The following is a 23155-nucleotide window of genomic DNA, read 5'->3' as shown; positions in this document are numbered from 1 at the left end:
AACACTTCGGATATGCATCTGCTAGGAAAACAATAATAAAATATTTGGAAGAGAAATTGCAGCTATCATACTGCTGTCCAGGTACAGTATAAGTTGTAACAGTTTCCTCAACTGTTATCAAAGGTGCATTATGTTTATCACAAGCCACAAACAGCATGTACAATATGTATCTATTCGTTTTGATTTTCCGAGAGCACAGAAAATGGAGGTGATGTGATTTTTGTAAATGTGCAGCTTAAAAACTGATGTATGGTCATCCGCTATTTGCCATTCCAAATTACTAAATTATCTGTCTTTGTGGCAACTGTTAAATAGATTATCGACTTTTAAAAAAAAGGGTATTGATTTCAAATTCAGTCAAAATTAATAAAGCTTCTATTCACTGATTGGCTGGTAGAAAATCTACCTGAGAAATTCACCTCAATGGGAGAAAGCCCAGACTCAGAAGATGGGAATTAAGAATTGAGTTGTGCAGGAAGGTAATGGCCAGGATGCCTCACCAACAAAACTCATCAACATAAGTAATAAGCAAACATACTCATACTCAACTGTGAAATTTAGATCATTCTATGGATTATTTCATGCTTTATTTGTCGCCTGTTTATGGTGTTGTTGTATGAAATGACACAATACAATCTGCTGGGTTTCCTTGACTAAAAACTTTTTAAGCTAATTTGAATAAGTAACTATGACTTGGTAACTGTGATCGATTCAAATGTCTTTTTTCTAAAGTGCCTCAACAGGACATTTATTGTGATTTCATAAATAAAATGAATTGAATTAAAAAAAAATTCTAATGAATAAAATCTGGTTTATTAATCTTTTAACTGAACTGTGCCATAATCTATCATTTCATAGATTTTATTAATTTATCTCTATTTATTTTTTCTGTTTTTACTTTTAGTAGTTTTAGTTTCATCATTGTATCTTTTTCATAGTACCGATAGTTCAGTTAAGTGTTACTTTGAGTTTTTGACTGTATGGTCAAATTATTGTTGTTTTTCTTCATAAACTTGTTTTTTGGAGAGCAGTTAGTATTTTATTCCATACATGTAGCATCTCACTGTTCAGAAAAAGGAAAGTACTGAACTTATTAGAATTAAGCTTTATCATGCAGTTATGTATTAACAGTAACTGAGACTGAACTATTTGACTATTACTTTCTTGATGATCAAGTGGTGCCCTGACTTGGTCAAAACACAAGAATGAACAAAATGTAACATGTTTTATTAGGTCATATTAAAAGTTAACACAGCCATCAACACAAAAACAGTCTTAAAGGTAGAATAAAACTGTTAGCAGAAGTTGACATATTTTTATATTCTTATTGAGTTATAAATAGAACACATACTAACAAATCCTGCATTTTTATAAGCTCTACTTGTTTTGTTTCCAAAAGAATGCCACACTCTGAATAGAGAACATACATTATACATCAATAACCATCAAGATGGAAGATGAGGAAAGACATCAGAAATGTGAAGGACCTTACACCAGTGAACTGGAACTAAACGGGTCATGCAACTGGAATACTGATGCTTTGCATGGTTCCCTTACAGGGAAAGTTCACATAGCACGGGTAACCGTGGCAATATAAATCACACCTGGCAACTGGGAGACAGTCGCCTTGACAACTAGCTAAATATGCGCTGCCTGAGCATACTGTTTTGTTGTGTCTGTGTGTGCATCAGTTAGAGGCGAATGAAGCTTGTAAGGAGTGAAAACAAAGTGCACAACAAAGTCATGCTGGAAATAAGACAGAGAAAATACATTAAGAAGAATGTCGCGCTTCCCAACCACATGACAGTGGACATGATATATATATATATATATATATATATATATATATATATATATATATATATATATATATATATATATATATATATATATATATATATAAATATAAACTGTATATATATATAAACTGTTCACTAGAACAGTTCAAATCAATGTGTCTTTTCTCTGGATCCTGTGCTTTTTTCTTACTTTTTTTATTATTTTTTTTTATTTTAAGCAGGAAAATATTGGCAGATCAATATTTACATGTGAAGCCAATCTTATCCATTGATCTCATCTATAGCATGACAAAGATCTGAAAGTCAACTACTGTCCTCTTCTGTTTTTTTTGAGAAAAGTACTCTGACTGACAGACCCTCCCACCAGGTCATGTCTGCATGTTTACAATTTATAGTCACCCCACTTTTTCCAGCTCACCAACTTTGTTCCTATATTTAACAATATATTCAAAGAAAAAAATCTTAATTGGCCAAAATTTGAATCAAAAGGTCATGGTTTTTAAAGATGGATTATTGGCAATCGGCCAGAAACCTGAAATCATTCCAGGATACACAAGTATATTTGCATACATCCGTCTTAAAATTATTTGGTTATCTGTTTTCCATAAATTAATAATGCCAAATGCATTAAACTGAAACAGGCAATTCAAAAGTAATTGTGATTTTATTTTTCCACTGGATTGCCTCAAAATCTGACTGGGCAACAATGCCAATAACAAAACTGTTGAATACAAAATTACACTTTATGAATGATGATTATAAACAGTGAAATCAATTCTGGTTTATCACATATAAGATTAAAATTCTTAATCAGTCGTTTTGTAATGGTTGATCTGTGGACTTCATGCACCTACCCTGCTGTCAGAGCTGGGAATCATAGCGTCAGTCATCCAGGAGCCAAAGCGGGACCCTGATGATTTCACAGTGATCGGGTTGCTAACTGCTGTCAGGCGACCACAACCTGAAAGATCCCAGAAAATTTAAATTGTGTTTTACAAAAAAGACAAAACTGTAACCTTAAAGTGGCACCAAACTCTGAAATGTGCCATAAACCTTTTTCCTTCTCCAAACAGAATTCCTGAATAATTAGTTTTTCTTTCTTGACAAACTGTCTTGCAAAGGTTGTGATGTACTTTAAAAGGGAAGTATGAGGTATTTCCAGGCACGTGTCTTTTTGTAGAGGAATATATGTTAGCTTCAGATATTAGAAAAAAGATGTATATCCAATATGACTTAAAAGAAACTTGACTTTCCAATTTAACATCTTGAAATTCGCCTCTTTGTCCATTAGAAGATCTTGGTCTTTCTGAAACTCTCTCTTCAGTACATCAAAGTTTTACCATTAACCAATGCACAATGTTCACAGGAGCAATGCTATAAAAAGTAGTTAGACTACTTTACTATAGCTTTGTGAAACAGCAGATGCACAGTTTCACAAAGCTGTTTGCTATTTGCTGCTGCCATTTGTCTGGAGGAGTTGAGTGGAGGAGGTTTGGGGAAAGTTATGGGGGGAGTTTCTCTGTGAGGTGGAAGCTCGGCTTGGAGCATGTGCTTAGTGCCAACCATTTGGCACCACCAAATAGTTGCCAAGGGAGATTAAAGAATTTCTCAAACATGCAAGAAAGAGCCAAAGCAAAACTCCACATATGTTTTTGATGAGGGAACAACATTATATTGTGATGTAAAGCTCTAAAATGTCGATTGTACACAACACTCCCTATTTACAGTTATTGACTCTGAAGAGCTAAATACAAACATATGGCATATCTTTAAAATAATGCATTGAAAAAGGAGCACATTTTGAAATATTCCTTCCACTTAACTTTGTATTGGAGTTGGATAAAATTCCAATAACAAATGTAAAGAAATTAAAAGCATAAATACTTTTTGACACTGTCTGACCTTGTGAGAGTTTTACTGCTTCAGGCTCCCAGAGCAGCTGTTTAACATCTTTTTCAATGCATTTATTTAGTGTCTGATCTTTGTAGCACACAGAGGGTAGAGACAGCCTTCAGACATACCTGAGCTCAGTGAATGCAGGACAATCTGAAAAACTGCTCACTGGGTTACTCTATATTGACTCTACTGCCTGGAGTGCAAGAAAGTGAAGGAGCACAAATCTCCAAATATCAAGCGGATCTTTTAAGACTACATCACATTTTGTTGCTAATCAATATCTTTTTATTTAATAGTGCTGTAATTTTCTCAATGAAACAATGAGAAAGTTATGCTGCACCAAAAAAGGACCTAACAGCATAGCTGTGATGTACAATCTTAGAGTTAACATACATTATATGTTAGCTCTAAGATTAAACATACTGGTTATTTCTGAGAGATGATCCATTTGTGTACATTTAAAAAAATCAACTCTAAACTGATGTAATAACGGCTGAAATACATGATTTTTTTATACCATTATTTATTCTGTTCACCACTTGGATCATTTGTTATAGTCAGCCTTTTATTCGTTTTCCATTACTCTGTGTTTTGTTTTTAAATTAAGTGTCACAAAATTCGCAGGCAATCAGTAAACACATAGCCGTCCTAACTGGCATTACTCTCCTGCCAAATTAAAAAATACAAGCCCAGAGGTTTCTTTTAAAGTCAGCCCCAGCAACACATTTTCTTTCTGATCCTTCAACACATACCCAGTTTGTTCATGCAGCTGTGCAGCCTGGTCTCCAGCAGCAACACCCTTTGCTGAAGTTCTTCATAGTCATATGCTCCAACCTCCTCCTGAATGGCTGTCAGGATGATCGATAGGTTGAGCAGCTCCATTCGCAAGGTGGCCAGCATCTGCAAGTCCAATCTGTACTGCTCCATCACCGACAACAAGGGGCGCAGCTGAGACATCTGGCCCTTTAACTCCTAATGGTGGACAAGAGATGGAAAATGGAACAGGACACAGAAACTGAGCAGCAGAAAGGCACAACTTAGCAACTGACCTGCAGGAAGTTCAAGGTGAAAAAAGTGGCATTTGCATACTCTTGTTATCAACTAACATGCTTGTTATTTTTTCCCCCCCAAAGGCTGAGAAGAGTAAACAGTAACAGGGTGTAGAGAACGGTGGATATCCACGGCTCAAATATGTCCTCTGGCCATTTTCCCCTCACCGCACCAAAAATAATGGCTTGTCATCTTGCCATCAGTATATCAGTCATCTCTACCCAGAAAACAGCAGCTCATCTTTTAGATGCTGTAATTAATTCCGGATTCTTCATGCAGAAAAAAGCCGGAAATGAACCCACAGCTTTTAGATTGCAAAATGACTGATTTTCCCAAGTAGTCAAAGTGTGACACACTGGTAAAGGCATTTGACATCACTATAGCACAAAGTCCAAATTTATATATATATATATATGAATGTAGCCAAAAAAGCAAAACCCAATTAAAACAGCTGAATTAGCAGCTGTTTCCATACCTCTCCATTTTAATGTGATTTTAGAATGAGATGAAAAGTGTGGTTTTTTTTTCCTAATCACTGTCTTTCAGTTTAAGTCTAACCTGCTCACAGACTCAGATCACTATGTGATCAGAGTGTAAACAGCAATTAGCTGCCTTGCATTGCCATCTTTAAAACTTTATCTTCCTTATGAGGACACCCGCTGACTTTAATACACATCCATTTGTTGACTTGGGATGATATTGTTGAAGCTCAGTACTGTCAGCTCATCTTAATAGAGACACAGAGAAGAAAACAGATTTGATTGTTTGAATGACTTTATACTTCATGGGCCCCGACCAGAAATTGTTTGACATTAGCCTGGTGTCAAACAATTTGTGCAACTTCTCTAAAAAAAAATGTCTCACTTACAGCAGATTCAACAGTTAGGAGTTTGATTTTCATGGAGCAACGAGAAACATTGTTTTATACTGGCAGCCCCTCCGAAGAGTCAAAGGTGTTAGTTGTGAAAATATTTTGTTTGTGTAATATGCATTTTGCCTGTTAATCTGTTTATTTGGCATAAAGTTAAAGTAGAAAATAAATGGAAACATTATAAAATAATTATACATCTTTGTGTTTTAACTCTTAGGGTGGAGATATGAGGATTTCAATGCTACAATGAATGGAATGCACTTTTGAAGGCATTAAAGCTAAAGAATCATCAGTAAGTTTCTTCTTTGTTTGGAGAAACATGCTGCAGTTTCAATTAAGATAAAACTTGAAATATAAGCTTCTATTTTGTGTTTTATTCGTCTCAACATCTGACCCCAGAGGAGTCGGTGCCTGAGTGATGAACCTCGTCACTAATCACAAAAATAAGCAGCAGAAGTTCAGTTAGAAATTTTGTGACCCTTGGCTAAAACCTCTTTATTTTCACAAAATGTGTTTACTTAATCAAAATATTATTTTAAACACTCTCTCCCTTCTGTTATTTATGAGGGAGATTTTACACACATTTAGCTGCTGAGACACTGTGAGTCATGTTTTTTCTGCTTCCATATTAAGACCTTTTAGCTCTCCTTGGAGATTAGCTTAATCTAAAGGAAGAAAATATGAGGATGGGAGAAAAAAAATCACATTACCAAATGCAAAGCACCCCCAGAACATGCTGGAGGGAATACACGTTCCATCTGGCCCGGGAACACTTCAAAATCCCACAGAAGGAGATGGAAAATGTACCGGAAAAGAATATGCAGGGGCTGGACTACAGTTTGCTCTGACCCAGATAAAAAGCATAAAGCTTTGTGATTTAAATTTTCTAACTCACAGCAGATAAATCTGGAACCAGAATGAAATCTAACTTTAGTCTACAAACAGCTTAATGAACATCAGTACTGGTATATATTATATATAGGAAGTAAATGTGTGTTACTGCAGAAGGAGAGAGGATTATTATTGCCTCTTTGTCTTTAAATTTCTGCACAACACTTCTGAGTGCATATTGAAATGTAAAGGGAGTCTAAAAGACGTTTCAGTGGGAAGACAAAGGCGTCATTATCCTCTCCGAACAGCAAAACTCCCACACACAAATAAACACAGCGACAAATCAAGAAAAGACATTTACCAATCAGTCTAAGTCCTACTGTTCCCACAACAGTTATGCTCACATTTTTTTCTTCACTCTATCAAGTTTAAAATATTTTCAGCCTAATTTCTTTCATGTTATTCATTGCCTTGCAAATGCATGACCCCCCCACAAACACACACATCCATGCTATTAAGGTCAATACCCCGCCACACAAACACACACGTTTACAAAACCAAAGTGACCTTTAAAATTTCATTCATATTTTCGAAAATAAAGCAGCACAAACAAAAATTTTGTCCGATTTGAGGAAGGTCAGAGAGGGCTGTTTGACCTTTTATGACCTCGAAAAACATTTCTTAATATCTTTAAAATGATTGTGGCACAAACGAGCACAAATGTTTGACACCATTTTTGTCAAACATTTGTGTTTGACAAAACACAAATGTGTTTAAAGGAGATGGCAAAACGAAGTAATGTGCAAAGTAACGGTGTGTTACACACACCATGGCTTTCAGAATATGCTTGGCAAGAGATGAAAGGCAAACTGTATTGATGTGCAATTCTAGCACATTAATACAGTTCAAACCAATTCCTCTCGATGGAAGGATGGATTGTTCCGTCAAGTAATAATTCAAATATAGTAAAAACCTTCAATCTTATTTTTCATTCCGTTTCTGTATTCTTTTTTCCTTCTGTTTATCGTTCCTTCTTTCAGCTTTTCAATCGCTTCCTCTGTGGTGTAGAAATGCTGTTTAGTTATTGATAAACCTACTGTAGTTGGGCATAAATATTCAGGCGTTCTCCCACATGGTGCAAAGGCAAAAAGCTTATGACTGAACCCTCCTCACCCCCAGGAGCATCAAGCACATATGCATATGCACACAAACACACAACCGCAGACATGCTGCATAAAGTAACCAAGGACAGACCCCCTGCTTTTTAGATGATGCTTGGCAAGAGATGAAAGGCAAATGGATTTAGGGGAAGGCAGCAATAAGCTATATTTGGGGAATTAAGGGCGAGTTGTGTGTCTGTTTGTACGTTACTCCTGCTGTGGGGACTTAACTCTGTTTTTATAATCACTATGTAGGTCTTGCCTCCTACTTGGAGATAAAATTTAATGACTTGTGATGCAAATTATCAGAATTCTGAGCATGAACATGCTCCAGTGTTACAATAAGGGTTATGGAAAGAAACCATCATTAAATTGGCTATATTATGTAAAATTTACTCTTTTTGAGCTAGTGATAATATTGTGCTCTCACCTAAAACACACCTAGAGTGCTGTTTTAATTCTTTCATGCATGTTTGAGAAATCCTTGACTCTCCTCTCTAAGCATCCATATTACAGAGCTCCCATTCCCTGCGACACCTCCGCCCCCCCAAACCTCCAGCCCCCCACTTGGCTCCTTAGCGAACAACTGGTATAATTTAACATTTGACATTGTTAAATGCTTAATAGAACAATGTTGATGTAATGACATACTGAAGCCGTTGTTTCAGAAAGAAAAAGCTTCTTAAAGAGACAGAAGCCCAATTCCGAGGTTACTTGATTGTATTTTAAAATGGGCGCATCTGCCTGGAAAATACAAAATGATACAAAATAGTTTTTGGAGGAATCCCTGTAATATGAAATAATGAACACTTTTCATTCACCAATATATTGCAAAAAAAAAAATGGCTTAGTATCCCAAAGACATGTCTGGACTTTTAGCAGTGTAAAGTTTTTCTTTACACCACTGCGCCAGCCAGGAAGATATTTTCCCCCTGATCAAGTCTTCATAGTTCAGAGTGAAATAACTGAAACACTGGTGTGTATTGTATTGTAGACGCTTGTTGTAATTTCTGACTTATTTGTGATTAGTATTAATTTGACTCACAGGTTTAAATGTTTAGCTAATTGGAATATTTCATATTTTTTTAATTATGCAAATTACATTTTTGGTTTCTTCTTTAACATCATATGCATTATGTAATATAATGCATATAGCATGATGCATATGCATTGGAAATGAAATAGGCTGCACCATTTGAAGCCAGTGGGGGCTGCTACTGCAGAATGATTACTCTTTATGCTTTCTGTGAATACTCCCTCGGGATCAAATAGTCAGTGAGTAGATGCAGTCATTTCCTCTCCTATGCCAGCAACTTCAGGCAATTGACATAAGGTGAGTGAATCTTCATCAGAGCAGACAGTGTAAAAAAAAAGTCCCTGGTGTCCTGATTTTGCTAGAGATCAAATTGTGGTTGATACATTTATAGTTTTAAGATCAGATCAGACTGTCTGACAGCTGCTTTACAAAGCTGGGTCAGAGGATTAAGGTGGAATTTGTCAGATATTCTGGCCTAATTAAGCCTTGACTCTGTCATACGAAAGCGGCGACACATATGTCACAATGGCGATTTATTCTGCGCTGCTAGTCTGCACCAGACCAGGCTGACAGCCAGGATTAGTTATTGCTGTCTTTTTTATTATGTCAGCGTTCATACCAATCAGACACCAAAGGGTTCTGTCTGTGATTCCAGTTTATTAAAATAAAGCTGACTTGTTTTGGTATTCAGGAAGGTACTATTTTTATTTTAACATTATAATGTCAGAAAATGCCATTATTAATTTTAAAATGACCCACATGAACTCTGTTACTGTTTGATTGGGTTTCTGAGGATATTCTAGACTGACAGAAAGGCCTTTAATAGACCACTTCAGTGATGAGTGGATAAGAGAAATAACTAATAAAGAAATAAAGGTATTGTAATCAAGTCAAGCCATATTAGTTGTAGCATACTTTGCTGATTAATTTGAACTTAAAATAACTTTTACAATGTAAATTAACTTTAGTTTAGCATATAATTAAACAAATGCACAGTTTAAGTCACAGTATTGTAAAAATATTTATTTACGTTTTAAAAACATACCTTGTTAAAATACATGTTATAAATTGTCTTAAGCTGTCATTGCTCTGACAATTAAAAAAATTGTCAAATCAAAACAAAAGTATCACAACTCAAACAGGAACTGAACTATAGGTGAAACTAAAGGTGATAAAGGGAAGGACCCAACATTTTATCCACATGCTTCCCAGATACTGCAAAATGTTGCATTTAATCTTTCCTTCTCTTGTTTACACTGTCGAAATATCAATAAATTTTGGAATGTTTTTGATGGCTTGTTATTTTGCAGAAAATAACAAGTCCAAATTAAGAGGTTGAACATATTTAGATTTCCATCAAGAAAAGTAGGGCTAATATCAAGCCTAATCCTGCAATATTGTGTTGACCATCGTATAAATATAAACAATATTTACATTTAAGATTCCTTCCATTCATTTTTTTTAATGACAAATTTTGTCTCTCTCCTTCCTGTACTCTCTTTCAAAAGAGAGTACAGGCAGGAAACTTGGTCTTGGCACGTGGAAAATCAATATTTTCACACCAAAGGTTATATATTCCCTGCAGCGACTGTTTTACTTTCCATGTGCATAAAAATCTGACTCTTTATGTGCAGTGTTTGTTTAGTTACTTGCATGTTTGTGTGTCTTTTTAATACCTGGAGGGTCTTAGGAGTTCGAGTGCGGGGACTGGCCACATACGTGTGTAAGTGACCATCAACTCCCCTCAGCAGTGGCTCAGAGTCTCGAACATACTGAAGGTCTCTTGATGTTCGCAGGTGCACCACCTCCATGGACTGACTCACATTCTGCACCTGACAGAGAAAACATAAACAAATGACAAGTTAATATAATAAAATAGTTTTTTAGTTTGTCCAATATGATGCTGGAATTTTTTCATGGTTAGTTTAAGGCAATTAGTTGGCACCTTTGATGCAGTGAGCCAGAGTAGAACAAAAATCACAGGAATTCAGGAAACAACGAACAGCATAAAAACTACGGAGAAAATGGGATTAGACTGAAGGAACCAGCAAGAAAAAAACTGAGCATGAGCTGTACTGCGGAGGTTGATTACTGAAGAAACAGATGGCTGAAAACGGGTTGCAGTTGAGAGGAGCGAGAGAAAGTGACATACGTGGCAAGGGAGAATACACAGGGGGCCAGGAAATAAACACTAAAGAATAACTGTACCTAAGAAACATAGTTCAACTAGAGAAACAAGGAATAACTAGACACAAGAAATAAACATCATAAACTAAAAACACTAAGTACCAAAGTAAAGCAAAAACATGGTTACCATTAGGTGGCGGGAATGCACCTCAAATTGTTTGCCAAGAGCCATAAAAAACAAAAGAACCAGAAGAAGAACAGCAACTTGGCTGATCCAATCTAATGAAGGAGCACAGAAAGAAACAAAACACCAAACCAAAGATCCTGACAACTTCACAAAATTTCTATTTAAATTTGTCCATTATGTTTGTTATGCAACCAGCAAAATGTGTCCAAAAAAGCTTTATTCTATTTAAATAAATAATCCTTGCAAAGGAAAATTTGCCCCTCAAAATGCATCACCAATCATAACTTAATTTTCCTGTTTGACTTGATTTTTATCATTTTGTAACTAAATAGATACTGTAAATATATAAACTCCTTGTATTCTTTTTTTTAATAATTCTTTTCTCCAAAGAGTTTTTGCAGCTCTAGTGGCTTGTATTTTTGAAAGTAGGTAGACAGGAAAGAGGACGAGGAGAGGAGGGGAGACATGCGGCAGGAGTCTCTGGGACCGGGAGTCAAACCCACGATGTTTACGTAAAGGTCTGAGGCCTCCAAACATGGAAATCTGTCAATGCCTACAATAAATTTGGGCTATGTTTTTTTTCAGTATTTCAATTTGTAAAACTGTGTGCTGAGAAGTTTTTAAATTTTTGACTTTTATTTTATTTTGCATTTTCAAAATAAAACAGAAGCACAGAAGAACCGGTAGATGATTTTAAGATCTCACCCTGTTTTTACACTCAAAGCAGTTTACAGTTCAGATATTTATATTGTGCTTTTCTGTAATTGGGTGATAAAGTAAGGTTCTGATAGAGTGTGTCCTTAAATTCATTTTAACAGATATCCTCATTAAGAGTGTGCTCTTCTTTCACAGAAACAAGCACTCCCACACTGCTGCTCATTAACAATCCTGAAATACTAACAAATGCATCAAACCTCTTTTGAAACTGAATATTAAGAAAAGGGGGGGGAAGCACAATGCAATGACCCAGATTGTGAGTTGTGAATGTAGAAGTGATCAACAAACAAACAAACCCACCCACTCACTCATCTCCTCGCTGTATGTGTGAGCCGCAGAGGCTGGAAAGGAGCAGACACACCACGGCATACAAACACACGCAACTATTCCCACTCACAGCAGGATGTAGGTGTCACTTCCAGACACATGCTGAGCTAATTAAGATTCATAAACACACAAGCTTCCTGACAGGAACAGTGTTGAGAGAGAAGAGGGGAAGCTGTCTATGATTGTACTCATCCTCTGCCGCCTCTCATTTCCCTCCCGTTCTGTATGCACTCTAAGACCAGCAGCAAATGAGGAAAAGCGCTGTAGTTGTTTTGCCGTTAACATTGCTTTGGTTCACTTTCGCCGTAGGGAAAATGCCGCACTCCTAAATACTGATGTTAGATCCTCACAGCAGTGACTGCAGTGAGCAACGTTTGCTGGGCTGACGATGTTTAATAATTCACTATTCCCAGTCACAAATCATTTTTATTTCTCTCTTGGGGTGCATATTGATGGAAATGTACTTACATGGCCAGATTCACAGTCTTATATGTAGCTGCATGCACATTTACACAGAAACCACTGTTGGAATGTTCATTTTGTGACCTGCAGTACTTAACAAATTGTTTATTTCTCACCCATTGATCAGGGTTTTATTTTAATATTAAATCTGGTTGCAGGGTTTGGGGATTGATCGTCTTTATCGTGCCTTAAAAAACGGCTCTTACTCATAATTGTATGAGTATGAGCTTTTGCTCAAATATCACTGCACTTTAATTACCTGTTTGACATGATTTTTTAAAACTTTAATAGATTGTTATGGGCCCTGGCCTCTAGGCTCTGTAGGCCTCTTTTTGTTATGCAGGTTCAACTGTGAGAGCACACCTTCCTGATTGGCTGACTGGAGGCTGAAGAAGAGCCTGTCAGTGTGTCTGCATGCTTCTGTTCATTTTTCCATATATGTCAAAGCAAAGAAGCTGACGGTGAATCTTTCATTTTAATGCAAGGCCCTTCCTCCTCTGCACCTGCACCACTCTGCACCGCTGACCGCCAACTGAAGTTTGGATGAACTCCAGAATTAGACAAACACAAACATATACCAAAAGTGCTCACCTGTTCAGTCAGCAGGCGTAGCTGTTGGTTCCGGGGGTCTCGTTTGCACAGGTTTCGAGCAGGGGCGACTACCGTGCACACACACCGGCCATCCGGATCTGAGGCCGTGCTGTACACTTGCCAGCCTTCCTCTGAGCCAGGGTACAATCCCTGCAGAAATACACACAGGCATACACAAGTTCAGTGTAAATGAAGTCACTGTGCATGTCAGCTGTGCTTTCAAGAGTGCAACGGATAAACAAAACAGACAAACAGCCTTGTCTCTTATTTCTGAGCATGCAAAGGTTACTTGAGTTCAGTCTAATACATGTTTCATATGTGCTCCTACCTTTTACATTGTCACTGATTTGAGTGTTTTAATTATTGAAATGTATCTAAAACTTCAATAACCACTGGTTGACTTTAAAGCCTTTTCTTGTTTGTATTGTCAGCAACATTCATGAAAAGGGCATGAAATGTTGAGCTGTTTCCTTTTGCCTGAAACCGTCGGCTTGCAACAAATAGTGTGATAACTTGAGTTTGGAAGAAGATCTTGATTTGTCCCTGTATGACTGGTGTCAGAGGTTGTTCTGCACTGCCAGCAGTAAGTCAGGCTCAATTTCAGTCAGAGCTGGACTCCACCGCCAATGCCCTTTGTCACAGACTCTGTTCATAACGTTTATGAACACAACTTTCAGGCGTAGTCAAGGTGATGAGGTGATCTGTTTTGGTGGCCTTAGAACAGCATCTGTGCTTTGTGGTCCTTTTAGCTTCATCAGGTTATGATCTACAGCTTTGCTGCAGTGGCTTACAGCCAACAGTGACGCAGGAATGAAGGATGAGGATCAGTGTTTCCTAATCTGAGTGCCTAATCTTATGCAAAATGTCATCAGGTTGGAGATGACTTAACTTTATTTTGTTGTAGTTATTGAGTTTTTTAAGTTTCATGTGTATTTATAAGGTTCTACAGAGAATATCATAAATATAAATCTTATTTCATAATGCTACTTTGAAAGTTTGAATCGATCACATTTCTTGTTCTTTAATGCTATGCCTTTTATAAAGCTTAATTTGCACAGTTCTAATAAAATTTTCGAGATAGAAATTAATGTTTTCTGAGCTTGTTTGTGTTGCAGTTCTTAGGGTCAAGTAAATGTCTTTCTACAGATGAATCCATAAAGTTATCTTGCTTTTTACAGAGCCAGCAAATGTCGGAGCAAATACAGTATAAACTTTGTTGTTTGTAATGTTGAAAATTTCGCCATTTGTATAAAGTTGCATATTCTAAAATGTTTGTGCTCTCAATGGCCAGATGTCCTCGAGATCAAATGAGATCATTATCTCCTAACGGAAATGGTTGTTTATATATTAAGCACAAACAGATTTCTTGTGGTGGTTTTCAAAGCTTCAGCTCACAGACATTTTTTTATTTTTGTAAAATGCCATCATCTATGATTCCAATTGGATGTAAATTGTCCTTTTTTCCACTGAAATGATGGTTACAGCTGAAACATGAAAGATCCTGGGCTCTCTCTAATTAAAATTTCACCAGACTCTCAATTTGACCTACTTACTAACATTTTAGAACAATGAAAAGGAACCGCAGAGCTCAATCTGATGTTCGCCAGTCTGTCACAGTGATTTGGCTGCAAAGCTTCTCTAAAAAAATTGAAAAAAGAGTAGAGACACAGGAGAAAACTGGAAAAAATGGAAACCTAATATGGACATAAAGGAGAGCTGAGAGAAACTTCCTGATCGGGCTTGATATGACAACCTGATGTTCTTATCGCAGAGGTTTACAAAAGCAGGGGAGAATTTGTTCTTTAAGGATTTTAAACATTGCTTGTTGCATGATAGAATTAAAGAGGAGATGACAGAAGAGCATCAACTTAGAGAGTGCCTTAAGTGGAGGAGTTCAAGTATCGACTCGGGACATACATACAGACATGCATGCATGTATGCATGGATGGATGCATGGATGGACGGACAAGATTGTAACATACAGACAGAATCAGAATTCCTTTATGGCTGTAGTGCAAGAAAGTACAACAAAATAAATAAAAATAATGTCAGTCAGTTATATATTAAAAGCAAAAGCAGCACCAATGGAAATGTTATCAGCACAAACCAGTATAAATGTAATAGTTTGTTGATACCATATTTGTTTTTGTAGCTGTGTGGTCACTGGTTGATCTTTTGACATTTAAAAGATCAGTAATATCACAAATAAAAATGTTGCAAACCTAACCGAGTTGATTGACATCACTTTTGTCAGATTAGAAAAATGGGAGGTTGGGGGAGTGCAGCTGACCTTTCATGACCTCCAGAAATATTTATTAATATCTTAAAAATTATAGCAGCACAAGACAGAATGTTTACTGCACAAACCAGCACAAATGTTTGTCACCAATTCTGTTAGATTTGGGTAATGTGGGGGACAATTGACCTGTAAACGTTTATTAATATCTTCTTAGAAAAAGCAGCATGAATAAAAGTGTTTGCTGCACAAACCCTCACTCACGTAATCAAGTTGATTGATACGATTCACTTTTGTCTGACTTGAAGAAGTTGGAGAGGGTTGGTTGACCTTTCATGACCTCTGGAAGTATTTGTTATCTTTAAAATGAAAGTGGCACAAACAAAACAATTTGCTGCACAAACATAGCACAAATGTTTGACACCAATTTTGTGAGATCTGAACAAGGAGGGGAGGCCAACTTCACTCGATTACCTGGAGTCTTTTTAAATGTGAATGAGACATTTCATGCCCTGCCCCCTCCAGGTTACTTTACTATGTACCTCGTTTCCACAGAGAGAAGAAACTGACCCTCAATCAGAAGAAGTCTTTTGTCAAAAAATCCCTCTTGATATTGGCAGAGGTTGCTGAAGCACTCGTCCTGAAGTGCTTCGCACAAATGGACTTTCCTCTCTACTGTGGGTACATTCCCCAGAAAAATAAAATTTAAGCAGACCAGCAGAGGCTCTAATTCTGTGAGGCGATGTAAGGATACACGGCAGAACCAAACATTTTGACTTGTCTGCTTGTATATTTGGCATAATTGAACTGGAACTGCAAAATTGCTTGGAGGAAAACTACTGGCAGAGTCACAAAGCTGATTAGCCAGAAGTCATGACCTTATTTAGCAGTTCCACAGCAAATATGTTGCTACATTTTCTTCATAGCAAAGAAATCGTTACTAGTAAAAGAGAAAAATGAACAAACAAATGTAACCCAAAAAGAATAGAATAGCTATGAATTACAAGGAAAGAATAAATATATTTTTTTATACTCCTAGACACAAAAAATAACAGTGACAATAGTGTTCGCTGTTCATCAGGCAGACTGAAGAATCATTCAGTCTGCCTGGACCTGAACCTGGTTCACCCAGCCATTATTGTTCTACAAACAAATTTTTGTACTGGTATAATTTAATTTACAAATCTGTGGCTTTCTACCAGCATATGGTCTTAAAAGGCTTAAAAATACCCAAACTGTCCAGTTAATTCTGCTAAGATATTGGGTTCATGTGAGCACTATGAAAAATACATAACACATTTACTTCTATAATTAGTACTTTAATGATTTCGTGCATCCTTTTAATTCTATAATATCCTGATATAACTATTGTTTTCTTACATATCTGAGAAAATAAGTATCCATACAAGGGATAAATCAATTAAAATATACAACTCATAGGATTTAGGCATATTACTCGATTAGTGATATATCTTAATCATTAGGTGTGCACCAATCTCAGTTTTCTGGTCAATCGGTGACTACCGATCTTTTGAAAAGCTTAACCTGTCAATTCCAATTTTGACCGTTATCAATTTTTCTTGTCTGAAATGTTGGTCAACATAGCAAGAAAATTGTTGAGTTGACAACAGTGGGGTAACTATTGTAATTTGTAAATGTGTGATAGTAAATAACTTGGTGGGCCGCTCTGTCAGTCAAACCTTTTTTACCAGACAGCAAAAGAGGACAATAGTTAGACCTTTGCCAAGCTAGATAAGATTGGTGGATAAGATCGACTTCACATGAAAAAAATTGTCCCATCACTGATCTCCCAAAATTAATGAAATCGTCACCGATAAATCTGAGCACCCCATTTATTTCTGTTTGTTTCAGTCATTATGAGTCCCCAATGAAAACCCCAGATTCTGATTTCACAATGGGAAATGATGCCAAAGATTGACATTAACCTTTCAAACCACTCAGGTCCTGGAAGAGAAGAGCAAACTGAGCAGCATTCAATGTCTACAATCATTTTAATGTTATGATTCTTTAATGTTATGATTTCACAAGTACCTTGATTGTGCTGATTACTCTCACTCCCTCAGGGTGATTACTCATTGTCCTCACCTGTACTGTGCTGATCCCTATTTAAACAGCTGCTCATCATCTACTCAGTGCGAGATCATCTGTTGCCCCAGTCACAGCTTTCAAGTCTAGTTTCATGTTCAAGAAGTTCCTGGTTTTCTGATCACTGTTTTTGCCTAGACCCTTTCTGCTTTGAGAAGAGTTTCTGTCCTGTTGCTAAACCTTGCCTGCCTCTGGCAAACTGAATATTGGATTTTTCTTGCATGAAACCCTCCTCTTCGCACATTCAATAAATCTGTTTAACTGCTTTGTGTGTCCATAGTTGTTGTTTGCCTTTGTCAAATCGTCTGTACCCATCAGCTGCTTCTGGGGTCTAACAGACCAAAAAGACCTGATAGGTCTCTATCTTCAGCTTGACAATATCCTTCCTTTCTGGTGCCCACTAGCTGATTCTGGGGTTGGCCCCAAAACAGGCACTGACAACCTTGTGGCCACATCTCTAATAAGACGCCCCAACAATGGAGGCAGGGAAAGAAAGCCAACTCTGTGTGGCCTTGTTCCACTCACTTCCTTCAAAATGTGTCTGAAGCACTATCTTTGTAATTGGTCAGTGGTCACTTTGAGCCCAACACTAAATTTGTCGTGTCCTTCTGTGATCTTTTCATAGATGTATCTGTACCCATTATGGCAAATGTCAGCTTCACAGTCCATCTTTGAAAGTGATACCCAGTCGTCTTCAGCCTTAAACATCAGTTGTCCACAAAACAGATATGTGTAGTCTGCTGGTGTTAGAGGTTTCTGCCTGTCACAAGCAAATGACTGAGGACAGATGGTACAACTAAGGTAGAAATTTCACAAGAATTTCAAGCACTTGGTTAGGAATGTGGCATTCCTGAAGACTTCTGACATTGTTCACAATAGTCAGCTGTATACAGCTCACAGTCTGTGTTAATGACATATTGGGTCAGATAGTGTAACATACAAAACAAAAACACTCCTGGCTTGTCCTGATGTACGACATCCTTCATCTTCAGTGTTTCAATTATTTCATTCTGAACTGCAAAGACTTCATCTAGAGAAAATATCTTCCTGGATGATACATTGCTGTAAAGAAAAACCTTGCAAACAATGGCTTCTCTGTAAAAGGTCCGGATACTGGGCCACAGACTTTCTGGTAATACTCAAGTTCATGATGCTATGTATTGTGGCATTCATGCAACAGTTGAAGAATGAGTTGGAAAATTTGCAAAAGTACATGTTTGGCTCAAGATTAACATCCACGCTGTCGAAATCATCTGTGTCATTTTGAATTTCATTTTGTGAGTTTTCTTCTTCTGAAGAAAGAGATTTCTTGAAAATCCTTAGTGCAAGCTTACATGTCCTTTTGGTCTTCATGTTGATCTCTCGTCCTCAGAGTTCTCTACTAAACCGTCGTTGCCTCTTATGTTATAAACTAAAACTTTTCAATTCACTTCGTAATAAGAAATCCAAGGTCCCATAAATATCAAAATCCTCTTGACTTGATGTTCAGCTAAAATGGTTTGTAGAATCAGTTTGAAGTCGTCTCTCAGGAATCGATCTGCCTCCAACCAAGTTGAGAAGCAAACTGAGAATTCTTGCATTCTTGTATCTCTGTGAACATTTATGAGATCATTGATGAGAACGTAGAGATTCTCATCGACATGATGTCAAACTTCTTGTCAGGTTTTTGTTTATTTTAGTTGCTATGGAAACACAAGGAGTTCTGAATGGGGTAAGATTATTGTCACAGGAGTATCAGAGTCATCATATCAGTGTCTTTGAAAAAGTATTCTGTCTTTATGTTGGAGTTGCAGGTGTCACAACATTTTCCACACATATAACAACTTAGGGTAGTTGTAGTGTCCTCTTGTTGTTCCTTTGGTAGGTGAATGACAGGACCAAGGTTACAAATAACACATGAAGACTTCTGACATTGTTCACAATAGTCAGCTGTGTACAGCTCACAGTCTGTGTTAATGACATATTGGGTCAGATAGTGTAACATATAAAACAAAAAGACTCCTGGCTTGTCCTGATGTACAAGGGAGCAGGAGATCGACAGGCAGATTGGCGCAGCGTCTGTCGAGAAGCGGCCTTGAAGTCTTTCAAGACCATGAAACACTTCATCTTCAGTGTTTCAATTATTTCATTCTGAACTGCAAAGACTTCATCTAGAGAAAATATCTTCCTTGATGATACAGTGCAGTAAAGAAAAACCTTGCAAACAATGGCTTCTCTGTAAAAAGTCCAGATACTGAGCCACAGACTTTCTGGTAATACTCAAGTTCATGATGCTACGTATTGTGGCATTCATGCAACAGTTGAAGAATGAGTTGGAAAATTTGCAAAACTACATGGTTGGCTCAAGATTAACATCCATGCCGTCGCAATCATCTGTGTCATTTAGAATTTCATCTTCTGAGTTTTCTTCTGCTGAAGAAAGAGATTTCTTGAAAATGTGTCTCCATATCCCCAGCATTTGTGTTTTCAGAATAAATTTCCTAATCCTTAGTGCAAGCTTACATGTCCTTTTGGTATCCATTTTGATCTTTTGTCCTCAGAGTTCTCTACTCAACCGTCGTTGCCTCTTATGTTATGTCCTAACAACTTTTCAACTCCCTTTGTAATAAGAAATCCAAGGTCCCATAAATATCAAAATCCTCTTGACTTGGTGTTCAGATAAAATGGTTTGTAAAATCAGTTTGAAGTCGTCTCTCAGGAATCGATCTGCCTCCAACCAAGTTGAGAAGCAAACTGAGAATTCTTGTATTCTTGTATCTCTGTGAACATTTATGACATCATTGATGAGAATGTAGAGATTTTCATCTACATGATGTCAAACAACATGTCAGGGTTTTGTTTATTTTAGTTGCTATGGAAACACAAGGAATTATGAATGGGGTAATATTACTGTCAATTAAAAATGCATGTGTGGACATTTAATTAGTAAATATTAGTCAATAAATGTGCATAAATTTAAGTTTGTATTTGTCCTGTTTCCAACTCATACATACATGTAAAAATCTAAGATTTTATGAGAATACCTGTGAAAAAAATAAATTAATTAAAAGTATCCATCCATCCATTATCTGCCGCTTATCCGGGGTCGGGTTGCAGGGGTAACAGCCTAAGAAGGGAGACCCAGACTTCCCTCTCTCCAGCCACTTCTTCCAGCTACAATATCTTTGTAATTAAAAACTTTCATTTCATATTCCAAATATTCCCAAAAACACGTTGAGTTTTTATGCAATTAAAATTTTGTACATTTTAAGAAGTACCATTTTTTTTAATTACCATCCCCTGCAAATGGTCTTGCGACCTGTCCATGGTGTACTTCGCCTCTGGCCTGTTGTCAGCTGGAGATAGACACCGGCATTAAGTTTGGCTCACTATTCAAATTAGTTTCAAAGGTTTTTGCTCTAAATAAGCCCAATAACTGGGTAATCGTGTAATATTTCTGTCATGTACAAATCCACCTTTCTGAGAAACTGAATTACAGGAATTTTATTAGCTGTAAAATGAACAAAGATTAATCAATGAAGTATCAGTATGTCCAATAAATATACATGAGGTTGATTTTTTTAACTGAATTACAGAAATGTTAATGTAATGTCCATGTGGGATCTATAAAGTATGACTGATTGGAAATTATTTTGTACTGAGATTTAGCAGTACAATAAAGACTGACAGGAAAATGTTTTTTCAAAATTCAATGACAATAGTAGATTTAGTCAAATTGTAACAATATTGCATAAACAAAATGTGATCAAAGAAATGCTCAGACAGCATGTTTGAAAAATGTATTATTCTTTAACTGCCATGAAGACTCAATCTTAATAACTTACCTGTTTACATAAGCAATATATATTCCTTACATTTGTATAGAACTAGCATAACTGCTCTCTATTTGCTGTCAAGTATAAAAAGTTACAAATTCAGACTTGCAGAGAACACGACAACTTTTGGTTTCTGTCAATAAACCTTGAACAAGCACAGCTCTCAACCTGCTTCGCAGCCATAATGTCTCCATCTGTTGTCATCCCGCGTGTTGGTGTGTGGGCGTCCTCTTTTACAAGACTGCTTGTACTTTGCTGAACTTGCAAAGTGCTGCCACGAAGCAGACGAGGAAGAGCCAAGTCAACGGCTCCGAACACAAAAACACACTCAGTTGTGTATTCATCACTTCTGAAGACACCCTATTCAGCCACATTTATTTTTGGAGACAAATACACACAAGAAGCTCTACATCCACACTTGATGTCCACCTTAAATGTAGCACAAATGAGTTTCTGATTCTGTAAACAGATGAGGAAAAGTTCGACCACGGAGAAAAAGTGATGAAGATGCACAGTAAGACTATCATTAAGTAAGACTCCCATGTGTGCAGTGGACCAGCGTCTACCCATTAGGGGCTGCCAGGGTGTTGCCAGGGCAACCAATCCGCTGGTTGTCCCATGGGTGAGTCACACTCCTTCCCCTTTTCTCCCTCCACAAGAGCAATATCACACTAGCATGTCTGAGACAGAGCAATCCTATTAGCCGTTTAATTTTTTATGTGAATCTGTGGCTACATATGGTCCTGAAGAATCATGGAGAAGACATATTCATTCATTTTCCACTTTGCTAATTTAAATCTCTTATAGCTTTTTAAATTTCTGAATAGAGTTTCTGATTCTGCTTTGCATTTTCATTTTTGCCAGAGTCTATTTTTCCTCTTATATAAAAAAACAATAATAATAAATAAAAAATCCAGAATAAATACTTTCAGATATGAAACTAGATTTCCTTTTGGGTTTTTCCTCCACATTTAAAAGGCAGACATTTTTCTTTGTAAAAACAAAGCATGCCACCACAGAGAACTTATGCAAGTCTTGTATTTGCATGGAGGAAACAAGGAGAAAGCGTTTGATCCATCACTGAGAAATTTCAAAAGACATAAAAGAAACAAGTCACCCCAAAAAAATTTTTGCACGTTAGAAGTTAGAAGTTAAATTGTTTCTTAAAAGACTTAGGTTCATCACTTTAGTTTATAAAAAATATCATTGAATATGTTATTTAGAAAAACAAGAGATACATACACTGATGATCCGCTCGTGTGTGCCGTCAGGGGAGATGATGGTTCCATTGAGTCCAACGAGCGACGGCAAAGTCTGGGACATCCAGTTAGTTACCATAGCCATGGTGCTGAGCACAGCACCAATCTTGAGCATTGGAACAGTCATCCTGATACACACACATTCACACAACTAGAAGAAACCCTGCAGCATCAAAGTGTTGGTAGCAGTCATCCTAACACCGGCAGGTAGCTATGCCTCACTGAACTATGGGTGAAACATTGTGTGCACCCACAAGACAGGAAAGGAAATCCAATGGAGATTTTTCCCACAGCTGAAGTCCAGCAATCATCCCAAGTTAAAGAATAAATCCTGACTCACAATCAACTCCGGGATGAAGGAAAAGTCAGAGCATCCAAAATTCAGCTCAGAATGCAGGAGATTCTTCAAGAAACAGTCGTTTGTTTATTATTTTTTTGTTTAAATGCATGTGTGGTTTTTGGGCTGCCGCCTTTGTCTGGCACTGAGGAGTTGTGACTGAGCCAGAGCTGCTGTTCGGTTTTATCCGCTCTCTGCTCCCTCTCTCTCTCCGATCCCTCTCTGCAGACACCCCTCCATCGTTTACAGACTCGTCCTTGTTCTTTCAACTTGTTCAATGAAGATGCAGAATTTCCTTTCTAACAAGATTTAATTAACACAATAATCTCAATGGGAACTGAAAAGCTT

General features: G+C 37.1%; 1 protein-coding gene across 2 annotated transcripts in view; it reads right to left on the bottom strand.

The window, feature by feature from the left end:
* Nucleotides 1-22945, bottom strand: part of LOC129376817 (noelin-2-like) — a 32333-nt gene extending 9388 nt beyond the window's left edge. The window contains exons 1-5 of one of the 2 annotated variants that reach the window (XM_055056410.1): nucleotides 22454-22945; nucleotides 13055-13204; nucleotides 10320-10475; nucleotides 4448-4667; nucleotides 2654-2760 (exon numbers count right to left, since the gene is read on the bottom strand). In XM_055056410.1, the coding sequence (XP_054912385.1) occupies nucleotides 2654-2760; nucleotides 4448-4667; nucleotides 10320-10475; nucleotides 13055-13204; nucleotides 22454-22597 (777 nt within the window). In that variant the 5' untranslated portion in view covers nucleotides 22598-22945. Of the gene's footprint in view, nucleotides 1-2653; nucleotides 2761-4447; nucleotides 4668-10319; nucleotides 10476-13054; nucleotides 13205-15554; nucleotides 15574-22453 lie in introns of those variants that run through there. The other variant, XM_055056411.1, reaches the window with a different exon arrangement.
* Nucleotides 22946-23155: the final 210 nt, after the last annotated feature.

This window comes from Poeciliopsis prolifica, unplaced genomic scaffold, assembly GCF_027474105.1.
Source record: "Poeciliopsis prolifica strain line A6 unplaced genomic scaffold, Auburn_PproV2 SCAFFOLD045, whole genome shotgun sequence".
Classification (NCBI taxonomy): Eukaryota; Metazoa; Chordata; class Actinopteri; order Cyprinodontiformes; family Poeciliidae; genus Poeciliopsis; species Poeciliopsis prolifica.
This window is presented reverse-complemented; position numbering and strand designations above follow the sequence as displayed.